At 43.6% G+C, this 26,091-nt stretch overlaps 4 protein-coding genes across 14 annotated transcripts in view; 2 read left to right on the top strand and 2 right to left on the bottom strand.

Annotated features, from left to right (window-relative positions):
* LOC127604434 (uncharacterized) overlaps positions 1 to 12,186 on the bottom strand; it is a 24,686-nt gene extending 12,500 nt beyond the window's left edge. Inside the window, exons 1-7 of one of the 9 annotated variants that reach the window (XM_052071463.1) lie at positions 11,872 to 11,934; positions 10,540 to 10,620; positions 2,613 to 2,700; positions 2,270 to 2,401; positions 1,680 to 1,856; positions 1,004 to 1,093; positions 728 to 823 (exon numbers count right to left, since the gene is read on the bottom strand). In XM_052071463.1, coding sequence (XP_051927423.1) covers positions 728 to 823; positions 1,004 to 1,093; positions 1,680 to 1,856; positions 2,270 to 2,380 — 474 coding nt within the window. In that variant the 5' untranslated portion in view covers positions 2,381 to 2,401; positions 2,613 to 2,700; positions 10,540 to 10,620; positions 11,872 to 11,934. Of the gene's footprint in view, positions 1 to 723; positions 1,153 to 1,679; positions 2,402 to 2,612; positions 2,701 to 10,539; positions 10,824 to 11,246; positions 11,395 to 11,871 lie in introns of those variants that run through there. The other 8 variants (XR_007963313.1, XR_007963314.1, XR_007963316.1 and 5 more) reach the window with 8 other exon arrangements.
* Positions 1,986 to 10,550, top strand: si:ch211-195b13.1 (STKc_SGK domain-containing protein). 2 transcript variants are annotated; one of them, XM_052071456.1, is made up of 13 exons: positions 1,986 to 2,135; positions 6,051 to 6,126; positions 6,794 to 6,863; positions 6,961 to 7,001; positions 7,083 to 7,140; positions 7,220 to 7,303; positions 7,409 to 7,540; positions 7,620 to 7,732; positions 7,863 to 7,986; positions 8,077 to 8,172; positions 8,274 to 8,429; positions 8,514 to 8,603; positions 8,886 to 10,550. In XM_052071456.1, exons 1-13 carry the CDS (start codon positions 2,108 to 2,110, stop codon positions 9,048 to 9,050), a joined length of 1,233 nt encoding a protein of 410 aa, XP_051927416.1. In that variant the 5' UTR covers positions 1,986 to 2,107; the 3' UTR covers positions 9,051 to 10,550. The 2 variants fall into 2 exon arrangements, with proteins under 2 accessions (XP_051927416.1, XP_051927415.1); XM_052071455.1 differs by lacking the exon at positions 1,986 to 2,135 and adding an exon at positions 5,026 to 5,251.
* eya3 (EYA transcriptional coactivator and phosphatase 3) lies at positions 11,300 to 21,848 on the top strand. Of its 2 annotated transcripts, XM_052071451.1 has the most exons (19): positions 11,300 to 11,443; positions 13,673 to 13,772; positions 14,065 to 14,114; positions 14,196 to 14,290; positions 14,365 to 14,430; positions 14,855 to 14,909; positions 14,986 to 15,095; positions 15,378 to 15,515; positions 15,681 to 15,766; positions 16,373 to 16,550; positions 16,653 to 16,822; positions 16,937 to 17,020; positions 17,101 to 17,190; positions 17,319 to 17,377; positions 17,503 to 17,663; positions 18,092 to 18,206; positions 18,393 to 18,514; positions 18,629 to 18,729; positions 18,870 to 21,848. In XM_052071451.1, the coding sequence occupies exons 2-19, from the start codon at positions 13,749 to 13,751 to the stop codon at positions 18,948 to 18,950; spliced, it is 1,785 nt and encodes a 594-aa protein (XP_051927411.1). In that variant the 5' UTR covers positions 11,300 to 11,443; positions 13,673 to 13,748; the 3' UTR covers positions 18,951 to 21,848. The 2 variants fall into 2 exon arrangements, with proteins under 2 accessions (XP_051927411.1, XP_051927412.1); XM_052071452.1 differs by lacking the exon at positions 15,378 to 15,515.
* Positions 19,993 to 26,091, bottom strand: LOC127604430 (XK-related protein 8-like). Its single transcript, XM_052071458.1, has 3 exons — positions 25,706 to 26,091; positions 25,063 to 25,253; positions 19,993 to 24,875 (listed from the first exon to the last, which is right to left on the bottom strand). Exons 1-3 carry the CDS (start codon positions 25,999 to 26,001, stop codon positions 24,106 to 24,108), a joined length of 1,257 nt encoding a protein of 418 aa, XP_051927418.1. The 5' UTR covers positions 26,002 to 26,091; the 3' UTR covers positions 19,993 to 24,105.

Below are 26,091 nucleotides of genomic sequence, written 5' to 3'. Positions count from 1 at the left end.
ACTGTGAAGCCGACGTGCTAACCACTTGGCTACCGGGCCGCCCTTTTTGTGAACATCACAAGTTTATTTTTTTGTTTTTTTGGAGGGGAAAGGGAGCTTTTTTCCACTGTGAATAATGCATTCAGTTTCAGGCCATGGAAGGAAGGAAAGCATTTATTTTGGATGATTTGATGACAACTGCTGAGAGATGAATTTGTATCATTGACTGTGGTCGCAATGAAAAAAGTCCCAGAAATTAAAAAAATAAATAAATAAACGACCTGGCCTACTGTTCACACTGTCCACCGCAAACCAAACTGTTGCCTGCTAACAGACAGATTTTTTTTTTTTGTCCATTACTTTGTGTTTTTCTACTTTCTTCCTATCAAAATGTAGCTGCTGTGAATTGCAAATTTCTCCATTGTGAGACAAATAAACATTTTATGATCTTATCTTCTTTTTTTTTTTGATGGAAGTCTTTATATTATTGCTGAAATAACAATAAAAAGTTGATATCTAAATGCCAAGAAATGAATGCTTATATGTACCGCTGACCTTTCAAATATTTTGTTTCGGGTCGTCATACATAACCGGCGCACAAGCACATGAACGAGTATTTTATCTCTTTTCACCTCTGAGCGTCGTCAGCATAGCCCATTGTCACAACCTGCCCCCAAAATGTATGATGTCCAAAGTAACAGCTTTGCTTTTACTTAATTTCTCAAGAACACACTCTTTGGCCACTTACGGTACATTCGTCAATGGCGCATGGAAGCGAGTCACTCCTATGTGGGAGTTTATCAGCAGGGCCGGGACATTGTGCATCACGGACTTCATTCATTTCCTGCGCAGGCCAAACGAGAGTATAAATGTGCAATCTCAAGTGATTTCAAGTGTGACAAAAACCTATGAATCGATTAATTAACCCTTTCAGGGACAGCGGTTACTACAGTGGACAGCTTATCAGGTTACAGGTTATCATTATTGGTGCATGAAAAGGGTTAATCAAAGGGATGCCCCCCACCCCTTCGACCTCTGAATCCCTGAAGCTTGAGTCCCCTTCTTCCGATGACAATGGAAGGCCCTTTTTCTGTTCCAGCATGACTGTGCCTCCCTTTGTATTCGAGAAAAATCTGTAGTGGGTGCTGGTCTGGTCCAGTCCGCTCGGCAACGCTAGGACCAAAAAAAAAAACAGGTCTTCAAAATAAAGTGCGCCGGCATTTTTTTTTCTTAACAACAGAGATGGAACTTGTTTGCCTGGCCTATACCTCAACCGCCTGAACATAAGTCACAGTCGTACATTTATCTGGGCACGAATGCGACATAACTGCCGTGTTACGACATTGGTTTCAGATCTGGTTCAATCATTTCAACTCCCTTTGCTTAGGCGTCATTCAATTTAAAGTCTGCATTGCTGCGTTCGTGCCATTTGTTTCCAGGCACAAATCTTCCATCTTTTTTTCTCCTCCCCCCCTGTTGCTTTAACGTCGACACCCAGCATTCAGGCTTGTCCTCACTTGTTGTGTCCTGCCACCGGAGGGCATTCAGCTTGTCACACTGCCAAACCGGATAAATTGGTGGAAAAAACTCCGCAGAGGGATTGAATATGTTGGCGTTGCTGATGAGCTGTGAGCAATTGAAATGCAACTGTGGCTAATTAAAAGCTCACAAACCACTCACTGTCTTCCTCTCTGGCTTACCTTGTCATGGAGACGAGGGGAGGTTGGGTGGGGGTCCCCCAAGGGACTCCCACACTCGCGGGAGCCGTAACCAGACACCCGTTTCTTTTGTTGTTCTTCTTGTTTTGATCCAGTATAGTGGCTTTTGGATGAGGTGAGAGGTGTCACGTCACAAATCTTTAGTTTCAGCGACATGGTCTAAGCGGAGGGTGTAAAGGAGAAGAATAAATAAGGAGGGGTGGTGCTCGGAGGAAAGTTGTTTGCCTTTAAATCGAGGACTTTTCCGCTGCAGTGAGAGCCATCGAAAGGAAGAGGGAGATACAGAAGGGGAGGTGTACGTGGATACGCAGGCTGCGGTCACAGATATCTGGATCTGGATGTTCTGCAGCAGGCAGATTCTCCACCGTTGCTGATTCACTGGAAAGAGCTCACATAGTGCTGGGAAAGAAATGAAGACCGGCAAGAAATCCATCATAGGTAGGTGCACCTTTATGTCACCGTCTGGGGAATTAGATTGGCAGCCTTGAAGCAACGCACGTACAGGACCTTGGGTGAATGTTTTTTTTTTAAAGCCGAGTCATGTTTACCTTGTCTGTGAATCAGCCATTTACCTCTGCTGAAGGCAATTCGGGAGACCTGCGTAGCTGCAAGGAAGGAATGAAAGCATTGTCCGGTCTTCCTGCGTCAGCTCGCAAACGGTCCCGTTTATTTTGCCTCGTCATCTCATTTCATCCGCGAGGCCCCTGAAAATGAAACATTTTGGTGTTTGTTTACAGCGGGCTGGCACCGGTTTCTGTGATGATGTCATCATTTGTCCGATGGGGGCAAGTCTACCTGGCAACAAGTGGCCAGGACAAAAAAAAAAAAAAAAAAAGGGCGAGCTGAAATTCGATCTGAATCGTAAACGTGACGACAAACGGCAGATGACTTTGGTTGGCGTTTGCACGTCTCTACCTGTGTTTTCTGCACAGACGATATCTCATAAAGTGAATTGAGACTGGACTGAGCTGGACAGCCACCTCGGTCTCTCCAAAATGAGAGACTGCAAATGCAAAGAGAAAAGAGACAGAAATTTAGTGAGGGGGGGTCAGTACATCGCTGTCGTGACTGCGTGGGCGTGAAACGGAGGCGCGCCGCGATGGTTCCTGCACCAAACAAAACAAATGATTAAATTACTAAGATAGTCATTAGCCGGCAGCCTTTCTGCTCAGCATCCAATTGGGTTTGCCTGGGTGACTCATCCCTCTACCTTCTGCAGTCTCATAACAACAACACGGGGGGACGAACACACACCACGCGCAACGCGGATCATAAAAATCCCGCTCTCGAGACGTGTTTCCCCTATTTGCAAACAAATTGCATCATTCTTCAGCGCGATATGCGCACAATCCAAGCACGCTGGGTTTGGCAACGCAAGGGTGCTAATATTAATTTGGTGTGACAATGTCAATCAAGGAAAGGACCGCAGCTCACGCCAAAAAAAAAAAAAAAAAAGGGCAACCGTCGCCTTCACTCAGACGAGAGTGAGATAAGAAAGGCCCGGTGTGAGAGTTCATAAGGTTTTACTGGAGCTGTTAGCTGAGGAGGGGGGTTTCTTATTATCCTTCACCGCAGTTCGGGAAGTGATAGCGGAGCCTGACTATCAGGCAATAGTCACGAGACGGAAAAGACTGGCAAGAAAACTGAACCAATTTTTGTGAAAGTGACATGTGACAATTGACAGCACGAGCGCAGGAGACAACATGATGCACTTTCCTCTGAAAGTATTCCAACGGCGAGGTCAATCCTGATTTTGTCTCTTTAATCCTTTCTCGCACCCTGTAACCTGATAGCACGATAAGCTGTCCACTGTAGTAACGGGTTCATTTCAAGATAATTACATCTCCAATGGATACTCAACTTCGATTGCCTTATTTGGAACGGGAACAGAAAGACTTTGACAGTGATCAATGGCGCTTAACTATTCTAACGCGGGAGCCGCATTAACGTTTTGGACCAGGAGGGACAGAAAATTCCAGACGAAGCATAAAGTGTGACAAATGAGGCTTTAACCTTCTTATTCCTGCACATCAGTATGAACAATACAAAACAGGAAACAACAGAGTCGTGAATGGCTTCGCACATACTGTACTATCATGAAAACAATTCCGTGAGTGAATAATGAAAAGGAATGAGGTGAGAAGCCTCAAATAGGATTGGTATCATGATATTCCCAGCTGACGTGTTTCTTTGTGTAACGAGAGCCGAGGGCTTGCGCTGACGGATTGCCTTTCAGCACCGCTGCACCTGCAAGTGTCTTTTTTTTTTTTTGATGCCACAAACTGCTCTTCACTTCCTCTTTCCATGACACAAGTACTACAGGCCTCATTCAGTCTCGCTTCCGTTTATGAATGCATGACTGTCACATGCAAAACAAACCATAAAGGGGTTGTCCGCTGGTAGATGAATGAAATTCACATTTCAAGCAGGTGTCATGTTTTAAGGCTCTCAAGGCAAAGAAAAGGATAAAAAAAAAAAAGCATGACTCACTGGCTAGCTCGCTACGTCCGTCATTGCCCCTCAAGCTCGGGATAGCGATTTGCATAATGGCACACTTATGTAACTTCCAAGGTTAGTGGACCACATCCACAACAGATGGACCGATCGTTTCGGCAGCTTAGCATAGCAACGGCGTCATGTCTCATTTCTCTGAATTTATATAATTCGACTTGCCCGGCAGGGTCACCTTGACCTCGCGGTTCGGCGAAGGGCGATGTAAAGAGTTATGAAAGTGAGACATGTATAGACGCATCGATAGATTACATTCATCCAGGATTATTAGACCGCACGTTGTTTGGTCGCTATTGACGTAAAAATGAAGCTTATGCGCGACAATGCGGGAAGGTCAGATGGCATCGGTTCCCGCTGTCAAAATGTTCCATGGCACCGAGGCGCCATCTGACTGAAAAACAAATCATAATTGAGTGAAATCTGTGACAACCGTGATACATTCAAGAGTTGCGAGCACTTTTCACGGTCCAAATGGCACAAAAGGTTTCTAGCCTTCAAACATTTAGGGAAATATCTGCTCCAATCACCCGTAGAGAGATAAATAAGACAGCTTTCTCTCCACGGCAGTCAGTGGCAGCCTGCCGTGGAGGGAAACGAGGTGGGAAGAAATCCTCACACTCCTACATCTTCTTCCACCTCATCGTCCTCCTCTGCAGTGTGTTCGTCACGAGCCACCTTCTGCAGGCGAAGTATGGGTGCAGCGGAATCCCGTGACGTCACGCCCGCCTCGGTTGTCACGGCGACGGTTGTGACGTGAATGGGCGTAACCGTCACACACCACGTGGTTGATATAAATGCGGTGGCTGGCCGGTGTCGGCATTCGGCAAGTTCGAGTGGAGCGTGTTCGGTTGGGTTCTACGTACGTAATTGGAGCAAAGCGAGCCGGCGACATCTGACTTTGAAAATATTACTGTGGAAATATTGTTTTGGGTTTTTTTGTAATTTTTGGTGTGGTTTAACTCGGCTTGTCACCATGGCTGTAACGGAAGCGGGATGCGATCTCACGTACTGCAAAATGAGGGGAATTGTTGCTGTTCTCACCGGTGAGCGAACAAAATATTCTAACCGCCCCGTGTCATATATTCTTTGCTTGACCTATTTTGATTCATTCGGGTTTCTAATTCCGCCCAGATATCCTGGTTGCTAAAATACTACTGCATTCGTTCTTCTCTTACCTATCAGGAGGATAAGGCGTTCGGTATTGTGTCAGTGTTGTATTTTATGCGCAAATACATTTTAAGATCATACAGAAATGCACTCTTTCAAGTTCACAAGTTTTTTGTTTTTTGTTTTTTTTTTAATGGAAAATCCTTCGCTGGCTGCCTGCCACCAATACATCCAAGAGCTTGCGTAACGAATAAGCCCGCAGCATTAAGAGTTCCATGCAATGAGAACGGCGCAAATCTGTCCTATAAAAGGATTTTTGGACCTCGCACACAACGGATTATTGCACCAAGACCTTTTTTTTCCTTTTCACTGGAATGAAACCTCTTTTGTTTACGACATGCTGAAGTATGTCCTTTGTCTATTGTCCACTCGCTCACCTGCTACATTAGGTACACCTTCAAAAAACAAAGCCTACAAAAGTCTACTTTTATGAAGACCATGCTGTTTTTTTATATTTAAAAAAAATCTATGGATGTATTTTTTTCTTATTTTAAGTGCTGATGCGTCTTGTTTGTTGACGTGTTTCTTTTGGATTATTGAACTCGCTTGCAGAAATAAATCCAGATATCATACCTCAGTTGGTTAAGGCAGCATTTTCAATATGAAACTCAAACTTGTGTACCTCATCGTGGGACCAATGAGTCCGTTTGAACACTCCTTTGCTTCAATTTTCAGCTTTCATCAAGGAGAGAAAAATGGGGCTGAATGACTTCATCCAGAAGCTGGTGTCAACCCCTCATATCTGCCAACAGTGAGTATACAGCATTTGACAACAAAACAAACTCTCTTGTGGTTTGAACAGCCATGAGAATGAGACGCAAGAGGCGTTTTGGGCTTCCGTCAGAGCTTTTGTAGTTATTTCTGACCACGCGTCCATTGAGATCACTGGCAAATCTAATCTGCCACCTAGAACATTCTGTGAAAGGCTTAATCTGGGTCCAGGAAACCCGGGGTAAGAATAGGCCTTTTATGGTGAGCCTGTAGCAACCTGCACACTTCATAATCACCTGTACCGAAAATCCCTGGTGCCCACTAGATAAACCATAATCAAATTAAAACATACTATGGGTTGTACCATTGCAGTTGGCTAAATTGGTGAGTAGGCATTTCGGTTTTTTTAATCTGTTATAGGACAAAAATATCAAATCTGTGTCCTTAAATGCTCCAAAAGGGCACCTGGTTGAGTCCTTACTTGGCTGCCTTGTCATGGGTCAGCCGCTTAAGATTTCGCTCAGTCGGGTTAATGCCGAGGCTCCGGTTGTAAACTTGACCTGTCTCCAGTTCATTCGCGGGGGGAGTGCAGTTAGCATGTCAAATAATGTATCTTTGTGCTCTTGGAAAAACATCAACCGAGGTTTACTTTGCTACAAGGGGAAGGAGAAAGGTAGTTGAATGCTTCCAATCATTTTTTTCCCCAGTGTTGAAGTCAACAACTTCCTGAAGATTGATGAGAATGAGGAGGCCGAACATGATCTAGCTGAAAGAAGGGTAAGCAGAGATTGATGACTCACTGTACCTTTCATTTTGTGTGTGTGTGTGTGGAAATATCAGCGTATACTTATGTTTCCTCATTCTTTTCTTTCAGAGGTTCCTAAATGCGCAAAGTTCACTTGCTGAGGACACTCAGTAAGTACCCACATTGATTATGATGATGATAATGATGAATATTATGCAAAAATCCTGATTTGTGTGGATGTGCCTGTGCAGGATCAAACCTTATGATTTTGACTACCTCAAGATCATCGGCAGAGGCAGCTTTGGAAAGGTCATTTTCTTTTGGATGCTTTTTAAAAAAAATTGTTTTCCCTCGGTAGCAATACTAATGTGCATTTGCGCCTCTGCAGGTTCTGCTCGCACGACACAAAGAGTCTACCAAATACTACGCTGTCAAAGTGCTCCAGAAAAAAATTATCCTGAAGAAGAAAGAGGTACAGTACATTTCCGAAGGTCTTATGAACCAATATACGTTTTTGATGTCGAAATAACAAATGCCACCATAAGGAAAATAAACTATGCCGTTCTCTCCCATCCAGCAAAAGCATATCATGGCTGAACGCAGCGTTCTTATGAAGAACATCAAGCATCCCTTCCTAGTGGGACTGCATTACTCCTTCCAGACGACTGACAAGCTTTACTTTGTACTCGACTACGTGAACGGTGGAGAGGTACGCCTCACGTGATCCTGAAATAACTCACAAAAAAAAAAGTGTTAGTCATAGAAGTTGACAGCTGTTGTCCTTTCAGCTCTTCTACCATCTTCAGAGAGAGAGAATCTTCTTGGAACCCCGGGCCAGATTTTACACTGCTGAAATTGCAAGTGCACTGGGCTACCTGCACTCACTGCACATTGTGTACAGGTAAGCATATTAAGAAGAAAAAGATACCCTACAGCGCTCTCTAGTGGACAGTTGCAAGAAAGCATTTTCAGTTTGCCGCCTTGAAACTGACAACGATATTTGTGTCATCGTTGTCCCGTTTTCCTCACAGGGACCTTAAGCCCGAGAACATCCTGTTAGACTCCCAAGGCCACATTGTTCTCACGGACTTTGGTCTTTGCAAAGAAGGACTTGAAGCCGACAGCACGACAACAACTTTCTGCGGGACGCCTGAGGTACAAGCCACATCTGCGCAGTTACACTCCATCGATCGGTGAACAGAAAATTTGCAAATTTAAATGCCTCTTGCCTTTTAATCTTCATAGTATTTGGCTCCAGAGGTTCTCCAGAAGCAGGCCTATGACCGCACAGTTGACTGGTGGTGTTTGGGATCGGTGCTCTATGAAATGCTCTATGGACTTGTAAGTAGAAAGAGTGACATTATGTATTGGATTGTGCCCACTTTCCCCATGCGTGGGTTGGATTAAACTAAATGCTTCATCCTTCCTTTTGCGTTACACAGCCTCCCTTCTACAGTCGCAACACAGCTGAGATGTACAACAACATCCTGCACAAGGTTCCTGTCCTCAAACCCAACGTGTCCAACTCGGGGAGGGAGTTGCTCGAGGGGCTCCTGCAGAAGGATCGTACCAAGAGACTGGGCGTGAAGGATGACTTTGTAAGCACACAATGCTGCATTTGATAACACTTGATGTGGAATTCGCGAAAGACGCATGGGATCAAAATATCTGTTTCTCTCTAGCTTGAACTCAAGTACCACTCCTTCTTTTCGCCGATTAACTGGGACGACCTGATGGCCAAGAAGATCACGCCGCCCTTCATTCCCTCTGTGGTAAGTTCAATTGATTTCAAGTTGGGATGTGGGATAGAAGTCCTTCATGAAATTATAGTGAAGAGTTTTGCCAATTAGGATACGTAGCAATACATTGAGTGCAATACTTGACAGCTGCCAGCAGAGGTGCTGTCGATCCAATCTGAACTGCAGTTTGTGATGGTTCATTTTTACACAACTGACCAAGAAAATTTGGCCAAATACCAATATTTAGTTTTTTTGGTTCAATACACCAATCAACAGCAAATATGAATGGCATTACGCCCCGCTTGACTTTTGCAGAGTGGCCCTACAGACCTCCGCCATTTTGACCCAGAGTTCACCCACCTGCCTGTGTCCTCCTCCCTGAGCAACGACCCCTTCAGCATGACCAGCAGTATCAAAGAAGCGGCGGGGGCATTCCCAGGCTTTTCCTACGGGCCTCCGTCAGATCATTCCTTCTTGTGAATACCAGCGTCACTTGTCAACAGTCTCTCTGCCAGAGACGACGAGCTCTGGATTGACTTTTGTTTTGACGGCGGGGACCACACGGAGCCGCATGTCTAGAAGGGACCAACTGAGGGTCAAACCTTGAAAGAGCTTTTTACAATGACTCGTGCACTGAGATGGACTCATGTTACAACAACACTGGCCCTACGATTTTTTTTGCCTCTAGCACCTAAAACAAACTAAGTGTGCCAAGTACTGCTGCACTTCAGAATCATACGATATCACCACAATGGTAACGGGACCTCACGGCTTCTGATGTGACAATGAGAAGTGCCTGACGTTGAAAAAGCAATTGGGGCTCCGCCTGCAAGATTCTTCCTTTTTTTTTTTTTTCTTCACTCGGCTTGACGGGGGCGCATCAGGGTGATGCCTTCATTCCATGTTTGCATACACTGTATGCTTGAACTGAAACCGTCACAGATTTGATTTCATTTGAATGCGCTATTGCACGTCTGGAAACTTTGATCATATCTGTATTCTTATCCTATTTTCATACGGTATCTTTACCTGGGACCATATTTAACATGTCCTGAGAATTAGTGTTTCTAGAAACACAAGAGATCCACTGTTTTTAACCTGTGTAATATGCATATACAGTAAGCTAACATTTCCCAGCGTGTACTATGTATATATAAATCGAGAGAGAGATGTATATGTATCCATTGATTTAATATAACCTATATTTATTGAATGCCCTCCACCCCAAATACTTCATTCACAAGCAGAGACTCTTGCAGTCAGATTTATATTATTTGATAGATCATCAACATGTGATTCAACCAGCAATAACAGGTCTAAAGAATATATCCAATCATTTTCTTCACTAGAATGTTTTGCCATAAACACTTCCAACCCTGTTCAAAATGTCTTTGCATTTACGCATCGTGTAGAGAGAAACTGTGAATGTTTTGTGCCTGTCCAGGGCGGCCTGACCCGTGTGTACCGTGCGTACAGCACATATCTTTTGTTTTTCCGTGACCCGTTGTTCCCGCCTGTACAGATCTTGATTTATTTAAGTGCTTCATTAACTTGACTAAGAACAATAGGATGGAGCAATCTTTGGTTTAGCCACAAGCCCTTTGCTTAATAGGGTTCTTAAAAGTGCAATAAAATCCCATTGGCTTTGATGGAGGATTTATCGATGGCTCTTGCAACAGAATGGGAATAGTAATGTATGAAGTTGTCTTACGGTATTGAAAATGGATGATTTATTTGCTCGCACATATTAAAAACTGATGCATGTGAGCGTTTTATTTTTATTTAAAGCCTGCTGTAAAAAAGTACTGCACAGGTTTAGCACATTTTCTTCCACATTTGGAAGCTGCAATTTCCTCTTTTGTATACCAGTGTGTATTTATTTTCTTCCTGCCATTGTTACTGTATGATTGTACATGATTTACTTAAATACTGAAATTTAATGTCAGAAATTCCAAATAAATTCTCTTACCTGGAAATCAATGTCATTGCCCTTCTGGTCTGGCTCCTGCATCCATTTTGAGTACGATGAAATGGAGCCTGTTCCAGCTGACTTTGGGTGAGAAGCAGGACAAACCCCGGACAGTCACACAGTATACAAACAACCATTCACACTTACATTTACAGCTACAGATAATTTAGAGCCCACATGTCTAACGCAAAGCCTTGGGGTCAAATCTGGCCTGCAACATCCATTTATGTGGCCCGCTAGAGAAATAGTTTTTTTCCTTGATAAATGCAGTGGTTCTTTTCATTCTGACAGGTAAGTCTGTACCCAAATTGCAATTTTTCTTAACAAAAAAAATCCCTCAAAATAAATTGAATAATAATTGTACAGTACACTTAAATACATAGTACAACTTTCTGGATTTCTGATTTCATATTAAATTTGTTCTAATCTAAACAATCAAAACTTTTAAGGCTCTGTACCTTGAAGGAAACGTGGTCACAACATTTTGTTTCTTTCGAAAATAAATTCAAATACGATATAGACTACAAATGCGCTTTGCATTTCATAGAACCTACGACGACAATAATTCTTCTGGAAGTATCATTTTAAATCATTATATGCTCACAATCAGTGTTCTTCAATTGGATAGCAATTCATCTGTGTTCACACTTTTTGTTAGATTTCTGTCATGTAAAATTTGTGCTTTGGGTCTGGAAAAGTTGGGAAACAGTGCAACTAACGTTTCCACACCAGACGACAAGGAACCGGGTACGCTAACATGTCAGGAGGGATTGTGCGCATGCGCAGCTAGCGCAGCAACGCCAACTTCCTGCAAAATAGTGCTCCTATCAACAGACAAAGCTTTACACTTTGGATTCAATTGGAGATGCTTAAATGTTTGCGTTGTGACTTCCCACCTTCAATGGTAAGACGGGTTTACCGATTGTGGTGCCAGTGTAATGCGTTGTTCTTTTTCAATCAGCTTGGCGATTTTTGCTGCGGCAGCAGGACTGCGATGCTTTGCACGCTGCCATTTCGGTGCCCGCTCCTATGGCGTCCGAACCCGACTAATGTCTGGAGCAAAAAACTTTTACGCCCGTACCAAACTCATGATCGCACAGCCAGTCTGACGATCGGATCGCTTGTTAACAAATATGGGTCATTCATGTGAAATTTAAAGAGATGGGCATCCGGTTTTGCTCTTTGGTTAACTAAATACTCAGCGCGCGAGTAGATAGAGCTAACATCGTCCATAGCGCAAGGCGCTTTACATATTATCAGTGATCGCAGTTCGTCACGCTCGCTCGTTGATAAACAAACTGATCACGATAAAGTGCTGTCGTTGTTACTTACCTTTAAATCGACGCTAGCGATTTTCAGGAATCGGGCTGGTGCCGTTTCACCTTCAGACTCCTCTCTCCCCGGCTGGGTTATTTACTGGTTCTGCTAATGTAACGGTGGTCGGCTATTTCCAGATGGAATGGGGATGAACTGCTCCTTTAGAAGGGTCTCTTGACCTGCAAAATGGCAACGCGATATTGGAGAGTCGGGGTGGTGCAGATTACAACAGCAGCAAAACACTACGACAAAACTGGGTCAACACGAACGCTGCATAAATATGTCAGCAGATAATAAAAGTTTGTTGTTGTTGTCGTTCTGTTTGTTTTCTTATGACGAAAGCCTGTAATGTGATGGTGTGTATTTGCTGGGTTACATTGTTATTTGCAGGTAATAAGACTTTTTATGTCATAAGAATAAGACAATCATAAATGAATAGCGGGGAAATAATAACTAGCATAAAATGTGTTTGCTTGTTGATACTGCCATTAAGATTTTTTTGAAGGAGAGAATTGAGGAATTCGATAGAATTCTTAAATAGACCAGATAAACGTATTCCCCACAGGGCACCAGTATTCAATTGGAAGCTGAGTGCTCTGATCTTTTGGCTCAACTATGACATCATTGCTTTTCTCCCCAGTGTCTTTCCTTTCTCGTAGAGAGAACTGATGTTTGTGATCAGAAACACCCTTTATAAAAGAAGCCATTTTATAGAGGGGGGTCCTCTTGTTTACGAAAAGAGTTCTGATCAGACAGCAGCGCTATTGCCCAAAAGTCAGAAAATGTTGTTAACTACCACTCATGTAGTCAAGTCATAATTAGAATCAATATTTGTCCGAAAAAAATATCTCTAATTCTTGAATACAAAACAATCCAATAAGTACAGAGCCGCCTTTTGCCACGCTACAGCGTTTTCTAACACTGCGTGCAAATTTGTAAACTCAACATTACATACACTGTAAACCAAAAGCTCGGATGTATTTGAGTTTTATACATGACATACAATTGAGTAAAGCAATCATCTCTTTGGTCATTCATTGGCAATAAAGTTGTTGTTAGAGTTTTGGAATCCGATATTTCAGTACAGGTCAGCATATGATGCTAATCGTTGAGTGCCACTCAAAATATACGACCGTAGTCTTGAGCATCTTCAAAGTGTGTCAATAATTTCAGTGGCCTTCTTTTCCAGCAGGTGTTACGAGTTCATATCTAAATTTTGTATAAACTGACATCTGCTTCCCATTAAAGCCAAACCCTGGAGGTGGCACACTTTTGATGCAGAACGTGCCGTGCTTTTTGCCTCACGCGTTGGCGTGGTGTTGAATTTGCCGTCTGACCTGCCGGTATTTTCAGCCTCTCTGTCCATATTATGTCAGCTAACACGTTCCATGTCGCCTACTTTAACGGGAAAGGCCCGTTGAGTGAGCCGAGCGATGAAACGAGGTTAGATCTTATCCCCCAGGGTATCATTTGAACCGGCAGCGTCCACATGAGCGAGAATGTTTTGGTTTTACTGGAGTTAGGTCACATGTAAATCAGCACGCTTCTCTCGTCCCACGCTTAAGCACGAGAGCGGCGGTCAGTCAAGCGACGTCAGTCACACCTGCCTCACCTGTAGGTCTCGTGCAGGATGTGTGACCCCGATGCCCCACTTCCTGGACTTGCACTTGGGGGTGGTGCATCGATGTGTGTGTTTACATATCAAGGGGAGGGGAGAGTTTTGTATTGTGTGTGGGGGGCGGGGGGCGACTACATAAGGCGTCACTTCAGTCCACTCTTCAAATGTCTCCTCTGTCACTTGTGACCGCTGAGGCAGGGTCCGCACAGAATCCCCAGGTCCAGAGAGTAGGCTGTGACGGCGTGCTGTCTTGTCGGGTCGCTCTGCCGCAAAGATGGATGACACGCAGGAGCTGCCGGTAAGTGCGCCTGCATTAATGAATAACGATTTCAAATTGGGCGGTCCTGTCCTCTCTTTACTGTTTTTTACCCCGTATCATTTCTCCAGAAACTGTTCTTTCAATCCACGTTTGTTGTCTTCTTGTGGCTGAAAGCATCCCGTGTGCTTTTAATGCTGGAATGAGTCCTGAAAAAAAAAAAAAAACACGGATGCATGTTTTGTCACCACACATTTTGCCTTGAGGTTGAGCTCTAGTCACCACCCTCCCCCTTCTTAAAATGTTATAATAAGTGTTTGGTTTGTGGGCACAGGCGAAGAAAGCCAAGCTTGACAGAGACAGTGGACTGGAGAAAGAGCAAAGGTATGAAAGCAAAAAAAGAAAATTAAACGCAAGGAGAAAACATCCCGTTGGCTAAAGCCAAGCATCTCAATGCACTTGCAGTAATTTGGGAGAGGATGGAAGCCCAAATGCTGTGCTCGCTCCATCAGAGCAGGAAAGCTCTTACTCTGCCCTGTCCATCTCCCAACTTGGCACACGTGAGTAGAAAATATGGTGAAAGCTGTGACTCACCACAACTGCGCAGTAAGGAATCCTTGCATCCTTGTTCCAGGGGATCGGGAATCTGAAGGAGAGATCGGAGCGGCACCCCAATTGAACGCAACGTATGCACATTCGGGTATGAAGCCCCAAACGCAACATGGAAAAAAGTGCCTTTTGTCTTCTCCCGAGAATCACCCAGTCGAATGTGATCTAACTGCAATTAGTTTTTCCTCAAAATTGCGATTTAACATGAGATTTTATTTTTTAAAGATCCTCTTTCCGTGTACTTATTAAGTCATTCACTCCCAAAGACGTTTTTAAACGTCTTTTCAGACTTGGTCCAGAATTGGCTGGTACTGAATGAGTTAAGAAACAAAAGCATTAGATTAATCTCTGTCACAATAAACAATATCAGGTTTATTACACGTCCATGTTTTGGTACTCTAGGCATATGCTATAATAATAGCAAACAAACCATGAATTAAAACGGGACCAGCATTTTGACTGTGCATACTGACTTTGATACGGCCGCCAAACTGATGATTGTGTTGTCGTAACAGCCACAGACACGGCAGCCGGGTCGGAATACACTCAGCAGGTCTATGAAGGAAGCAAGTGAGTATACGTTATTCAATCGATGGCCATTTCTCGTCATGTACGCACTTCAGCAGCGATTGTCGTTTCTTTTTAGCCCTGTGGCGACGTCATACCCCAGCCCGGTGGCCTTCCCCACGCTGGCTCACTCTGCTGTGTATTCAGCTTTTCCGCAGACAGGCCAAACGTATGGCCTCCCACCCTTTGGTTAGTCTCTTTTTTTTTTTTTTTGTGCGTGTTTCCCCTTTCCCACTTTCCTAACACGGTCTTCTCACTAAAAACACAGCATTGTACCTTTGTCACTTTGCTTTTAAGAGCCTCACTCTGCTTCTGCACCCGTGGATCGATTTGCTTTCGGGTTTTTCTGCTCCAAAACACAAAAAGCCCACAGCTTTGACGGGAGGATTTTTGAAACTCCTCGCCGTCTCCAATAACCCCCTTGCTGCCTCTCTTTCCTTCTTTGCCTTTATTGCTGTCTGTCCTCTTTAGGTGCTATGTGGCCAGGCATAAAAACTGAGACAGGTCTGCCAGAGGCGGCCTCTGGTGGCCAGCCTGGGTTTCTCAGCTTCAGCACCACATATACCTCAAGCCAGCCAAGCCAGCTGCACTACTCATACCCCAGCCAAGGCAAGCTGCAGCACCACTTGCTCAGGACAATGCTGTCACACTCTGCACATTTTCTGTAGGAGAGTGTGAATTTTCAGCATTCTCCCACGGTGAGATCGCCACGTGGCGCTTTCTTTTCCCGTCGCCTTGACTCGAGTCTGCTTTTGCGTGTGCGTTCCTCCAAAGGCTCGAGTTTCACAACATCCAGCGTGTACTCCAACATCCCGTCGGCGACGGCCGCTACCACGGCATCCACCACGGTAGCTCTCCAAGTAAGCGCTGGTTTATTTCCAATGACACTAATCTTCGGGACGTGGTTCGCACGGGTAGCGACTGTGGCCGGTTTGTCCCAGAGGGGCATAAGGAAGGTGGGGGCTGGGGGGGTGATGATAACCTAGTTGTGCAAAACCAAATGAAAATTTGGGCATCTGCATTGCTGAAATTTCACATTTCAGTGAGAAATGAATATTTCATACTCTTTTCAGTCTTGGCTAAACGTGCAGCTAAAGTATATTTGTCAAACTCAAGGCTCGGGGGCCAGATCTGGCCCGTCACATCATTTTATGTGGCCCGCAAAATCAAATTAAACATGTCAACTGATGATTGCTAAGATCTCAACCAAAATTCTAAACTTTAATAAATAAGAGAGACATTGTACGCATTTTCTTGTTAGCAAACACGCATCACAGTAATTTAAACAATAGTTGAATAGACCGTTATTATTTACTTTTTGATAATCTTTTCAGTCATAAAAGGCCCTTCAAGGGAAACAGTAACTAAAATGTGGTCCATAACAAAAATAAGTTTGACACCCCTGAGCTACAGCAAAGTGTTGATAGATAGAGTGACAGATGATCTTTCTGTTGGGACTCCATCAGGACTTCAGCAGCTACAACTCACTGGGCCAGAGCCAGTTTTCACAGTATTACAACCTGCCTGCCAGTTACGTGCCCGCGGGCCTGCCTAACAGCGACGACCACGGAGCCGCCGTGGGAGGGGCCGTGTATTCGGCCGTTAAGTCGGAAGAGGCCGCCTCGGCGGCACTACCTCCCAGAGGTGACTTTTTCGACCTCGAATTTCATCCTCTCATTGAGGTTACTAGTGTACTTTTCAAAATTGACCCCCCCTCCCACGCCCCCTCCACTGTCCGTCTCTAAGATGCGTCCCCATCAGAGAATGTGCCGGCAGGGGCGGCTCTGCCCATCAGCGTTCCTCACCCTGCTGGGGCCAGAGACCAAGACGAGGTCGGACGCAGAAACTCGATGGGAAAAGCGAAAGGAAAAGCCAAAAAGTGCGACAGCTCCCCACCTACTGAAAACGACCTGGAGGTAATCATGCTGGTGACCCTTCAAAGTCACCATTTTGTCATGTAGCGATGGGAGCAGAATTTTTCAGAATCCATCGAGGTCATTAATTACTGCGTTTTTTTTTTTCCTCCTCAGCGCATCTTTCTGTGGGATCTGGATGAGACCATTATTATATTCCACTCGCTACTCACAGGCTCTTTCGCGCAAAAGTTTGGCAAGGTATGTCGACATGAACGATGAAGAAAATTAGCGAAGACAATCTCCTCTGTATTTCGAGCTCTTTTCTTATACGGCGTTAGGACCCTGCGACCATGTTGAACTTGGGCTTGCAGATGGAGGAGTTTATCTTTGAGTTGGCTGACAACCACCTGTTCTTCAACGATTTAGAGGTACAGTGAATTTTTTTTTTTGACAACCGAGAGAAAATGGTTGGATGTTTGGGGTCTGACTGAACCAGATGTCAGATGTGGATTACTGCATAGAATTTATGACAACGAGGTCTACTTTCTACTTGAAGGAATGTGACCAAGTCCATGTGGAGGATGTCGCCTCAGATGACAACGGGCAGGACCTAAGGTGCTTTTTTGGGGGGGCAGGGAACACTGAGCTGTGCTAAAATAACATTTTTTAAAATGATTTGTGATTATTTGAATGGATTTTGTACAATTACAGCAATGTGTCTCCTGTTTGTTTTTTTTAAGTAATTACAATTTCTTGGCGGATGGATTTAACGGCCCCAGCGGCGGAGGTGCAGCCGGAGCCACGACAGGCGTGCAGGGTGGTGTGGAGTGGATGCGCAAACTGGCCTTTCGCTATCGCCGCCTAAAAGAGATTTACAACAGCTACAAGGGAAATGTCGGAGGTGAGTTTATGTAGCATGTCACCATTTTCCGTTGTTTCTGCTTAGGAAACCCCTGTGAGTGACGTAGGTCTTACATTTCATTCATAACTGTCTTTTTTTAAAAGTTTGATTTAGTGAATATGTCTGAAACTCTGTTTGAGCTCCAAAGATGGCGCCTGTGCACCGAATGTGACCAGCGAGCGGATTTAAGCTAGTTCCAAGTCTTGTTGCATTTCCAAATAGGCCATTAAGTCAGACTTTGTACATCAAACAGGTTTCAGCCTAGATAAATAGAAAAGGGTTTGTTTTTGACTATTTGTTTGCTTGTGACTCTCCTGCCTGACAACTGTCAACTAACAGATATTTGGAAACCGTTACATTGACGCAGTGTTGGTTATTTTAAAAAAAATGTAATGTGGGTTTTAAATAATGCTGCTGCTCACCTGCAGGCCTGTTGAGTCCGGTGAAGAGGGAGCTGCTTTTACGGCTTCAGTCCGATATCGAGAATGTGACTGACTCCTGGCTCAGCACAGCGCTCAAGTCTCTACTGCTCATCCAGTCCAGGTTTGCCTTGAATGACACTTTAGGTTTTCCACACCCCAAAAAAAAAAAATCAGCAGTCGGCAGCGATCACTTGTCAATAACGAAGTTGCTTAACTCATTCAGTACCAGCCAATTCTGGGCCAAGTCTGAAAAGACGTTTAAAAACGTCTTTGGGAGTGAATGAGTTAAAGTTTGTTTTACCGACAGGGGGAAGTGTGTCAATGTCTTGGTCACAACCACGCAACTGGTGCCAGCGCTGGCTAAGGTGCTGCTCTACGGCCTGGGAGACGTCTTCCCCATCGAGAATATCTACAGCGCCACAAAAATAGGTACAGCCATCTACAGGCCTCATCGTCCATGACTGTACTGCCCAAAAAAAGAACGCATTAGTCCTAGAACCCACGGAAAGCACATCTTGATTGGAGGTTGTCTTTTGCTTGCAGGTAAAGAAAGTTGCTTCGAGAGGATCGTCTCTCGCTTTGGGAAGAAAGTGACATACGTTGTCATCGGCGACGGGCGCGATGAAGAGTTTGCAGCGAAACAGGTGCGTGCCATGTTGAAACTCAAACTTTACACCTGGCATACCGAGGAAAATGTGTTTGAAAAAGGACAAAAATTAGAATGGCCCGCTGAGTATTTGAATGAGACCGAAGTCTGACTCGATGTTTTTGTCACCCTACACAGCACAACATGCCTTTCTGGCGGATCTCCGCTCACAGCGACCTGGTGTCCCTGCACCAAGCGCTGGAACTGGACTTCTTGTAAATAAGGAGACGGCGGCGGTGGGATGTTAAAAGCGAAAAAAAAGTGAGCAGCCAGTTATTGTTTCTGGACGGACATTGATCAAGAATTCTCTGCGCCTTCAATGCTGCTCACGTGCTTATATACGGACAGCTGTGAGCTGGCTGACAGATGCTCAAAAGGAACTGAGGTAGAGCTGACTGTGAGAAAACAGACCGGGTGTGCAGTTCGCTGCTTTTATGTTTGTGCCCAGCACTCCCTATTCTTTGGCAGCTAATCTCGCCACAGCTTAAAAAAAATATTTGATTCATACGGACGCAGAAGAGGCAGTGTCATTGTTTGATTCTTTTTAATTTAATTTTAGGTTGGAGGCAGGGACATATCCCTCCTGACTTCAAATTACCAAAGGGCCTTGACTTTACGTGCATATATTTGAGTTTGCATTCAAAATGTTTAAGCCATTTCTGGGCTCATTTGCACTCGTTCTGTTTGCACTCATTTCGACGACATCTATCAAATACAGTGAACCTTTGCTGTTCCTGGGGCATCAGAAACGAGCCCTATCGCAACTAACGAAAAGAAATGTGTGTAATTAACTCCCCCCAGAAAGGATTACAGTTGCCTTTCATTGCCATGATGGCAGCAAGGCGCTCCTCAACTCACTTCAGTTTAGTTCCTTGACATAGTTGGCGGCTAACTCATATTTTTTTTTAATGGTTTATTTTTTTTGCCGGTATAAATCAAACTCAACAACTCACTTCCGGGATACCAAGATGATAACAAAGCACTACAGTCAAACCTCGGTTTTCGAACGTCTCTGTTCGACCAAAAATGTTGAGTTTTTTTTGCCTCGGATGAAGACCGAATTTCGGTTTTTGAACAAACTGAGCGCACTTGCATGCGTCACTTGACTTCTCTCGCCTTCCTTACACGAGGAAGTAACACTTCCTCCAAACACTTCCTCCAGTAGACGAGGAAGTGACGCTTCTTCGTATAGCGTTCCATTGTGAGCAGACGTGTTCAATACTTTTTTTTTTAAGCATGCTTTCGGTTTTCGAACAAAGCAGTTTTCGAACAGCCTTCTGGAACGCATTATGGTCGAAAACCGAGGTATGACTGTATTTTTGTTGAAATGAAACTCTTCTTCTACGTCAACATAGTTCGGGAGTGCCGAAGCGCGACGATGCAGGGGTTCACTGTTCTTGATCATTTGTTTCCTTATTTGTTTGCCTGCCGTCTCGTCACTGCAATATTTGAAGTGAGGAACTGTCATCAGGAAGTGTCCCTGTCTCGCTACATGCGTAGCCTCACGTAACTCTGCAGCATGTTGTAATAAGAGGCGAGAACCAATTCAAAGTAGTATTAGTTACAACGACAAGGTTTTGACCCTGTGGAAATTATGCATCTGGAGTTTTCAGATGAGCTGAAATGTGTTCACTTTATGCTTTGAGAGATGGGGGGGGGGGGCTTTAATTTTCCTGCAATTATAACCATCATCAAATACTCAACTGTTGGCCCTTTGGCTTTCTCATAGCACAAGCCCAAGTGTCCTTCAAGAGTGTTCACATATGGAACATGGTATTAAATTAAAGGATTTATTGGCCTTTTTTGTTTAAACAAGTAGATAAGAATGTGACCCTTGTAAATAATTATCTAAGTCACATTTTGGGGGTTTTTTTGTACTAAACCTGACTCCGCTCTCACAAACACCGAGTAGGTGGTCCCCTCTTTCATCTTTTTAGAAATGACAGGCCATTTTATCCTCATGTCCACATGTAGCAGAGAAATATTTGGTGCAATTTGGCAAATCAACTCCTGAGTAGCTCGTGAGTCAAATTGAGCCTCTGAAAGTGCTTAATTCATGCAATTGAATGTCGAAACCAAATATCAACCAAAAACTAAATTCATTAGTTGAGCAATCCTGGGTGGGAGTTGTTTATGTCAGTTAAGTGGACGGATTTGGACTTGTGGTAAAATGGAGGATGAAAGCAAGCTTGATAAGCTTGACATCGTCATGCAAACTGAAACGGTACAAATGAGATAGCGACTGTGCAATACATCTTTCCATTGCTCATTAACGATAGTTTCGAAAGTAAGGGGGCAGGGTCAACTTTGTGTCCACACACCACGATGACTGAACAATTCTGAGCCTGAAGGTTTTGGTCTTTACTCACTCGCGTTAAGAATGTGTATTTGTGTGCATTTGTTTGGTTGTTTTGCATATTTATATTGTGCCTTTATCTATCTGTATGCATAATCTCAAAGGGAAATACGTATGTTTTGGTTTAGTCCTCGTAAAAATATATTGTTATCCTAAGTGTTATTTCTCCTCTTTTAATGCGGTTTTGTTTCACCCGAATTCATTACGTTTTGTGGAAATTCTTTCGAATTGGCATTTTTCTCTCGGTTTAGATGTCAGCAACCTCGTGTGGCATTGACGAGCCCTTTTTTTTTAAATGTATTCATTTTTTCCCCCCTGAATCCCGTGTGCTCTGTATTACTGTTGAATAGAATCGTTTGCATTTATTAGTTGCTATCACATCATACTGACTTGGAGACAATCAATAACTAAATGCTATTACTGGCTCAGATTACTGTGGTATAAGTGGTAAAAAGTAAGTTGAACAAAGCAATTGAATAGTTTTGGTTCACTTTCACGCTCAACTGACGGAATGGCGCTACCATTTTTGGTACATGAAACAATTCTGTTCTGTAGTGACCCTGCATGCATATCATGTCTGTTTTAAAGTAAACAATGGGGATGCAATGTTATAAGTACAATGTTAGTCAGTTATTTTTTGTAATGTTTGCTTTTTTTAAATCATCTCATGGCCAGGAATTTAGACCACAGTAGCTGTTTAGGACCTCAACACATCGCTGTAAGAATTTCCTGTTTATCTGATAAAGTCAGTATATTGTAAATACCCTGAGCAGTGTCTTTCCATATTTTCCATATTTAGAGTTACACGAGTAAAATACAAAAAACAAATTTTATTTTTTTTGCATTCATAAATAATGCAATCGCGTTTAACATACTTCACGTATTCGAACAGTCATTTTAATATAATAGTGCATGTTATAGGCACACACGTGGCTTTTATTATATTGATGTATTGTTCATAAAGTGACATTATCTGTGATTGAAGTTATTCTCATGGTAAAGCCCTGATGGTTTGATACAATGAGTGAATGGGAAACTAATTGCAGCCTTTTATTGCTGTGCTTTTTGTTTGAGACACCATTAAACATGCTTACACAATTTAATTACATCCAATTCAAGAGCTGAATCAAAAAAATGATTTTAGAAATATAATTCTCGGTTTGGATTGACATTGTGAGAAGGAAACCGTTTATTATTGTAGCTTTCTGTGTAAAACTGAACTGTTTCCTTGCATCTTTGCGGACACATTTATTTTACCTTGCATTGCTTTCACAAGTCTTGGGACTGAGTGGGGCTAACCTGGGAGCTGGGAGATTATATTTCATACCATGTCATGAAGAAATTAGAAATATGTGTTGGTACAACGACAACAACAGTAACTGTAAACTTTGTATGCTTGAATTTTGAGGAGAGGATAATCCCTTGAATCTTTGAAAGCTCAACTTTCGATGAAACTACAAGTATAAATAGCTATAAATACAATTAATGAATAAGGTAGTAAGGTAAATACATACAAAATACTGTGATAGCAACTGAACAATTCCCGGCTGTTCATGCTCGTTTTGGCCTCTTGGGGGCAGTGCGGTACCGTGCATGGATGGACTACACACGTAGAATGAGAACAAAAGAAAGTTGCGATTAAACTCAGGTTGTCACCCGTTCCGTAAAATACGAATCATGTTGCGCGTTTTGTTCCGTATTTTTCTAATTGTCCCATGCGTCTGTCACACACTCACGTGAACACTGAATTTCATAATAATGAACAAAATAAAGAACAGGTTTTGCTTCGTTTGTAACACTTTTTAATAGCCTACAGGCTATACTCGGGTTCAGGCTACTTCAGTCTATAAGGGGAAAAATACAATGTTCATTGCTAATTAAACACTTTCATCTCAATGCTTTCTTGACGACCAAGTGAACTCTGGGCCCAGAGGCTAACGTAACATGTTAAATAATGTCAGTTAAATAAAAACATTTCTTTCCATATAAAAATATATACGATTTTTTGCATTTCAGGGTTTTGGGGAGACAAACCTTTAAATTTCTTTTGCCCGCGTGGTTTTGGCGAGCCACCATGAGGATTGTCCCTTATTTCCAGATCTGAAAGGTGGCAACCCAAGATTAAACTCAGTTACTATAACTCATTTTGTCACAAATTAGGAAGAATTTGTGATCAGAGTAGTGAATTTGTGATCTTACCTGTGTGGCTGTGTTTCCACAGCGTTTGGGGGTGAATATTCGTTTTTGAAGGACTGTCACTCCCAAAGGCGATGCTAATTTCCTGTTAGCATTTGAATGGAATCCTGTATTGACTTTAGCATTTGAGCTTGCGATGTTTCAAATACGAAAAATATTTTGAATTTAAATGTACAATGGTCTAATTCCTCTTGTGTGTTAAATTGTAATCTAAACTCCAACTACTGTATCAATAAACTGCCTTAAGGACGCTTATAGACAGCAGAGTCACACGCTTAAACGCTTGCCAATCAAGCAACATGGTGTATTCAGGGCACTTACATAACGTCGGGAACTTGTAAACGCACTCCGCCGTTTTGTCCAATAATCGTTTGTCTTCGATGAGAAGGCTTTACAGATTGACAGAAGTCGAGATCATAATTAAATGTCGATTGATCGTCCGCCCCAAGTTCACACTGTAAACTACAACGATAATCACATTATTAAAGTATTTTTATCTCGGCTGTGCCAACCCAAAGTGAGCATTATCTTTGTGTTGGCAGATTTATTGGATGACATTCAATTGTGCACGTGACCAAGTAATGCATTCAACAACTGTAGTTTCCCTTCATTTTCAAACAGTCAGGTTTTACCCTTTGAATACTGTGCCTTTTAGATAAAAGTGTGGTCGACAACAGTCTTTTAAATATGGAGGATAACAATGACATTCTTAACAGTCCGTTGAAGGGCCAATTGCTCCTCGTAGAGATTTGGAGAACTGCTCCCTCGTGACATGCAGTCCATCTGTGTGTCTGTCATCCATGTGCATGTCAAATGCTTGTGTCATGTGTAGAAATTCTCAGCCAGCTTCCTCATTCTTTTATTGGAAAATCTGGTGTCAGCGTGTGACACGGCGCCGTCCACTCCATCTTCAATTGTATACCTTCGATCGCTAATGTGGTGAACGCTGTCCTCCACCACTACACTACTGGCTGAGAACATGACCGCCTTCTCTGAAGCGCTTGTGGAATCTCCCCTCAGCTCCTTTTTTGTGAGGTTCGGATGAAAACACTTGTAATAGATTATTTTAAGTATCAGGCCAAATATGTAAAATGCAACCACACTGAAGGCAATGATGCAGGCATACAGGAGGGGGACTTTAAAAGAAGCGGATTGTGTTTGCATCCTCCAGCACCACAAGCCACATATAAGGGAAATATCAAGAAGAATGAAGCCGTGATACAACGTCGTCTTGTATCTAGTCCTGTCATCCACCACGTTAAACCAGTCAAAATACCAAATGAGGGCCACAGTGGCCTGGTAGAGCCACTCACCACCTGGGCTGTCCATGAACGACGTCTTGGAGCGCCAGGCGCAGAAGAAGAGAAGCATCCAGGAGCAAATGAAGTGGGTGAAGACAAAGCAGGGCAGGATGGAGGCAAAGAGGGCGATGGCCGCCAGCCGGGAGAAGATGAGAAGGAGGTTCCAGATGAAGTAAATGAGCGACGAGCCGATGCCTTGTTCTTCTTTGTCGGGCAGGAAGGAGCGAAGGGAGCGTTGGTACGTCGTCACGCTGAAGGCAATGGCTGAAGTCGAGCCCAAGGCTTTCAAGACTGAGGACGAAATTAGACAGGCTACATTGTTACGTGCCGAGATTCACGAATTTCTGTCACAAAGTGTGACAAAAATTTGGGCGCCAACCTATTTACATCTTTGTGCCAAGGAACTATGTTGACGTGAGATTAGGAGCTTGGCTATAGCCTTGTCTAATGGCATACCACGGCATTGATTATGTCATACCTGTCAGAGGATCCAGTTGGCCCCGCTGCAGCATGATGGTGAGCATGAGGACCAGTTGCGGCGCACTCTCTGAAAAAGCCTCAATGAGCCGCAGCATGCTGAGATCGTGAGTCAGGAACACCGCGGCGTCAACTGGGTCTTGGGTTTTTGCAATGCATCCGCACGATGTGATCTCCACAACACCGGCATGCCTGGGAAAGAACAGCGTCGAGACTCAAAATCCACATCAAATTTTTGTAAACTTGTGGAAGTGTTTCGTAAGTTAACAACTCTACTTGAACTCTTTCAGAGACAGTGGTTACTACAGTGGACAGCTTATCATGTTATCATGTTACAGAGTGCATGAAAGGGTGAAGTAATTTTTGTTTTTAAACCGTCTTTTAAGCCGATGAGGCAGAAGTGCAAAACGATTTGTTCACTCTGCTGCTAGACACTCAAGAGGCAAGCAAAAAAATCCAGCACACCACATCACTGTAACATGCTGGAACCTGTAAATTAACGTCACGTTTTATTTTGTTGTAAGTAGTCGGATTTTCATGGACCGGAAAGGGCAAGTTGGAGAAGACGCGTGTAAAAGCCAAACAATCTGTCCAAATAAAACACACCACCTCACGTGTTGAAAGCAGACCATCTGCCAACGAACCTGAAGTAGACCCCCAGCTGCAAAAAATGCATGGCCTTCAGCTGCCTCAGACTGAGACACCTCTCAACCTTTGTCACCCGCACAAAGTCGTCATAAGTATACCACAGCCAGCTGTAGGCTTGAGAAAGCATCGACGAGCCCAAGAGGGCGAATATCAGGATGCCGAGATAGACATAATCCTCTTCCTGGTAGAGCGACACCGCAGTCCATATGTCCAGCCCAATGTCCGACAAGAGAAATGTCAGGCCCACGTAAGTGAGGAAACAATCCAACTTGGAGAACTTGAACGCACTCATGGTTCGCGCGGAGTGCTACATGCTGGTGCAGCTCTTCCCGTGACACCTTCACGATGACTAAACTCGAACAGAAAAAGAAAGCTTTTGAGT

Source organism: Hippocampus zosterae, chromosome 7 (assembly GCF_025434085.1).
Source record: "Hippocampus zosterae strain Florida chromosome 7, ASM2543408v3, whole genome shotgun sequence".
Classification (NCBI taxonomy): Eukaryota; Metazoa; Chordata; class Actinopteri; order Syngnathiformes; family Syngnathidae; genus Hippocampus; species Hippocampus zosterae.
Note: the sequence above shows the minus strand (reverse complement) of the source record. Positions and strands in the feature narration are given on the sequence as shown.

Bases quoted from the DNA above. Each gene is read 5' to 3' on its own strand.
- si:ch211-195b13.1 (XM_052071455.1), top strand. From the start codon at position 5,182: ATGGCTGTAACGGAAGCGGGATGCGATCTCACGTACTGCAAAATGAGG. The intron at 7,987-8,076 runs GTACAAGCCACA...TAATCTTCATAG, and splicing joins CTTTCTGCGGGACGCCTGAG to TATTTGGCTCCAGAGGTTCT. The intron at 8,173-8,273 runs GTAAGTAGAAAG...TGCGTTACACAG, and splicing joins ATGAAATGCTCTATGGACTT to CCTCCCTTCTACAGTCGCAA.
- eya3 (XM_052071451.1), top strand. From the start codon at position 13,749: ATGGATGACACGCAGGAGCTGCCG. The intron at 13,773-14,064 runs GTAAGTGCGCCT...TTGTGGGCACAG, and splicing joins ATGACACGCAGGAGCTGCCG to GCGAAGAAAGCCAAGCTTGA. The intron at 17,378-17,502 runs GTGCTTTTTTGG...GTTTTTTTTAAG, and splicing joins GACAACGGGCAGGACCTAAG to TAATTACAATTTCTTGGCGG.
- LOC127604430 (XM_052071458.1), bottom strand. From the start codon at position 26,001: ATGAGTGCGTTCAAGTTCTCCAAGTTGGATTGTTTCCTCACTTACGTG. The intron at 25,254-25,705 runs GTTCGTTGGCAG...GTTCTTTCCCAG, and splicing joins CAGCTGGGGGTCTACTTCAG to GCATGCCGGTGTTGTGGAGA. The intron at 24,876-25,062 runs GTATGACATAAT...TTTCGTCCTCAG, and splicing joins CCAACTGGATCCTCTGACAG to TCTTGAAAGCCTTGGGCTCG.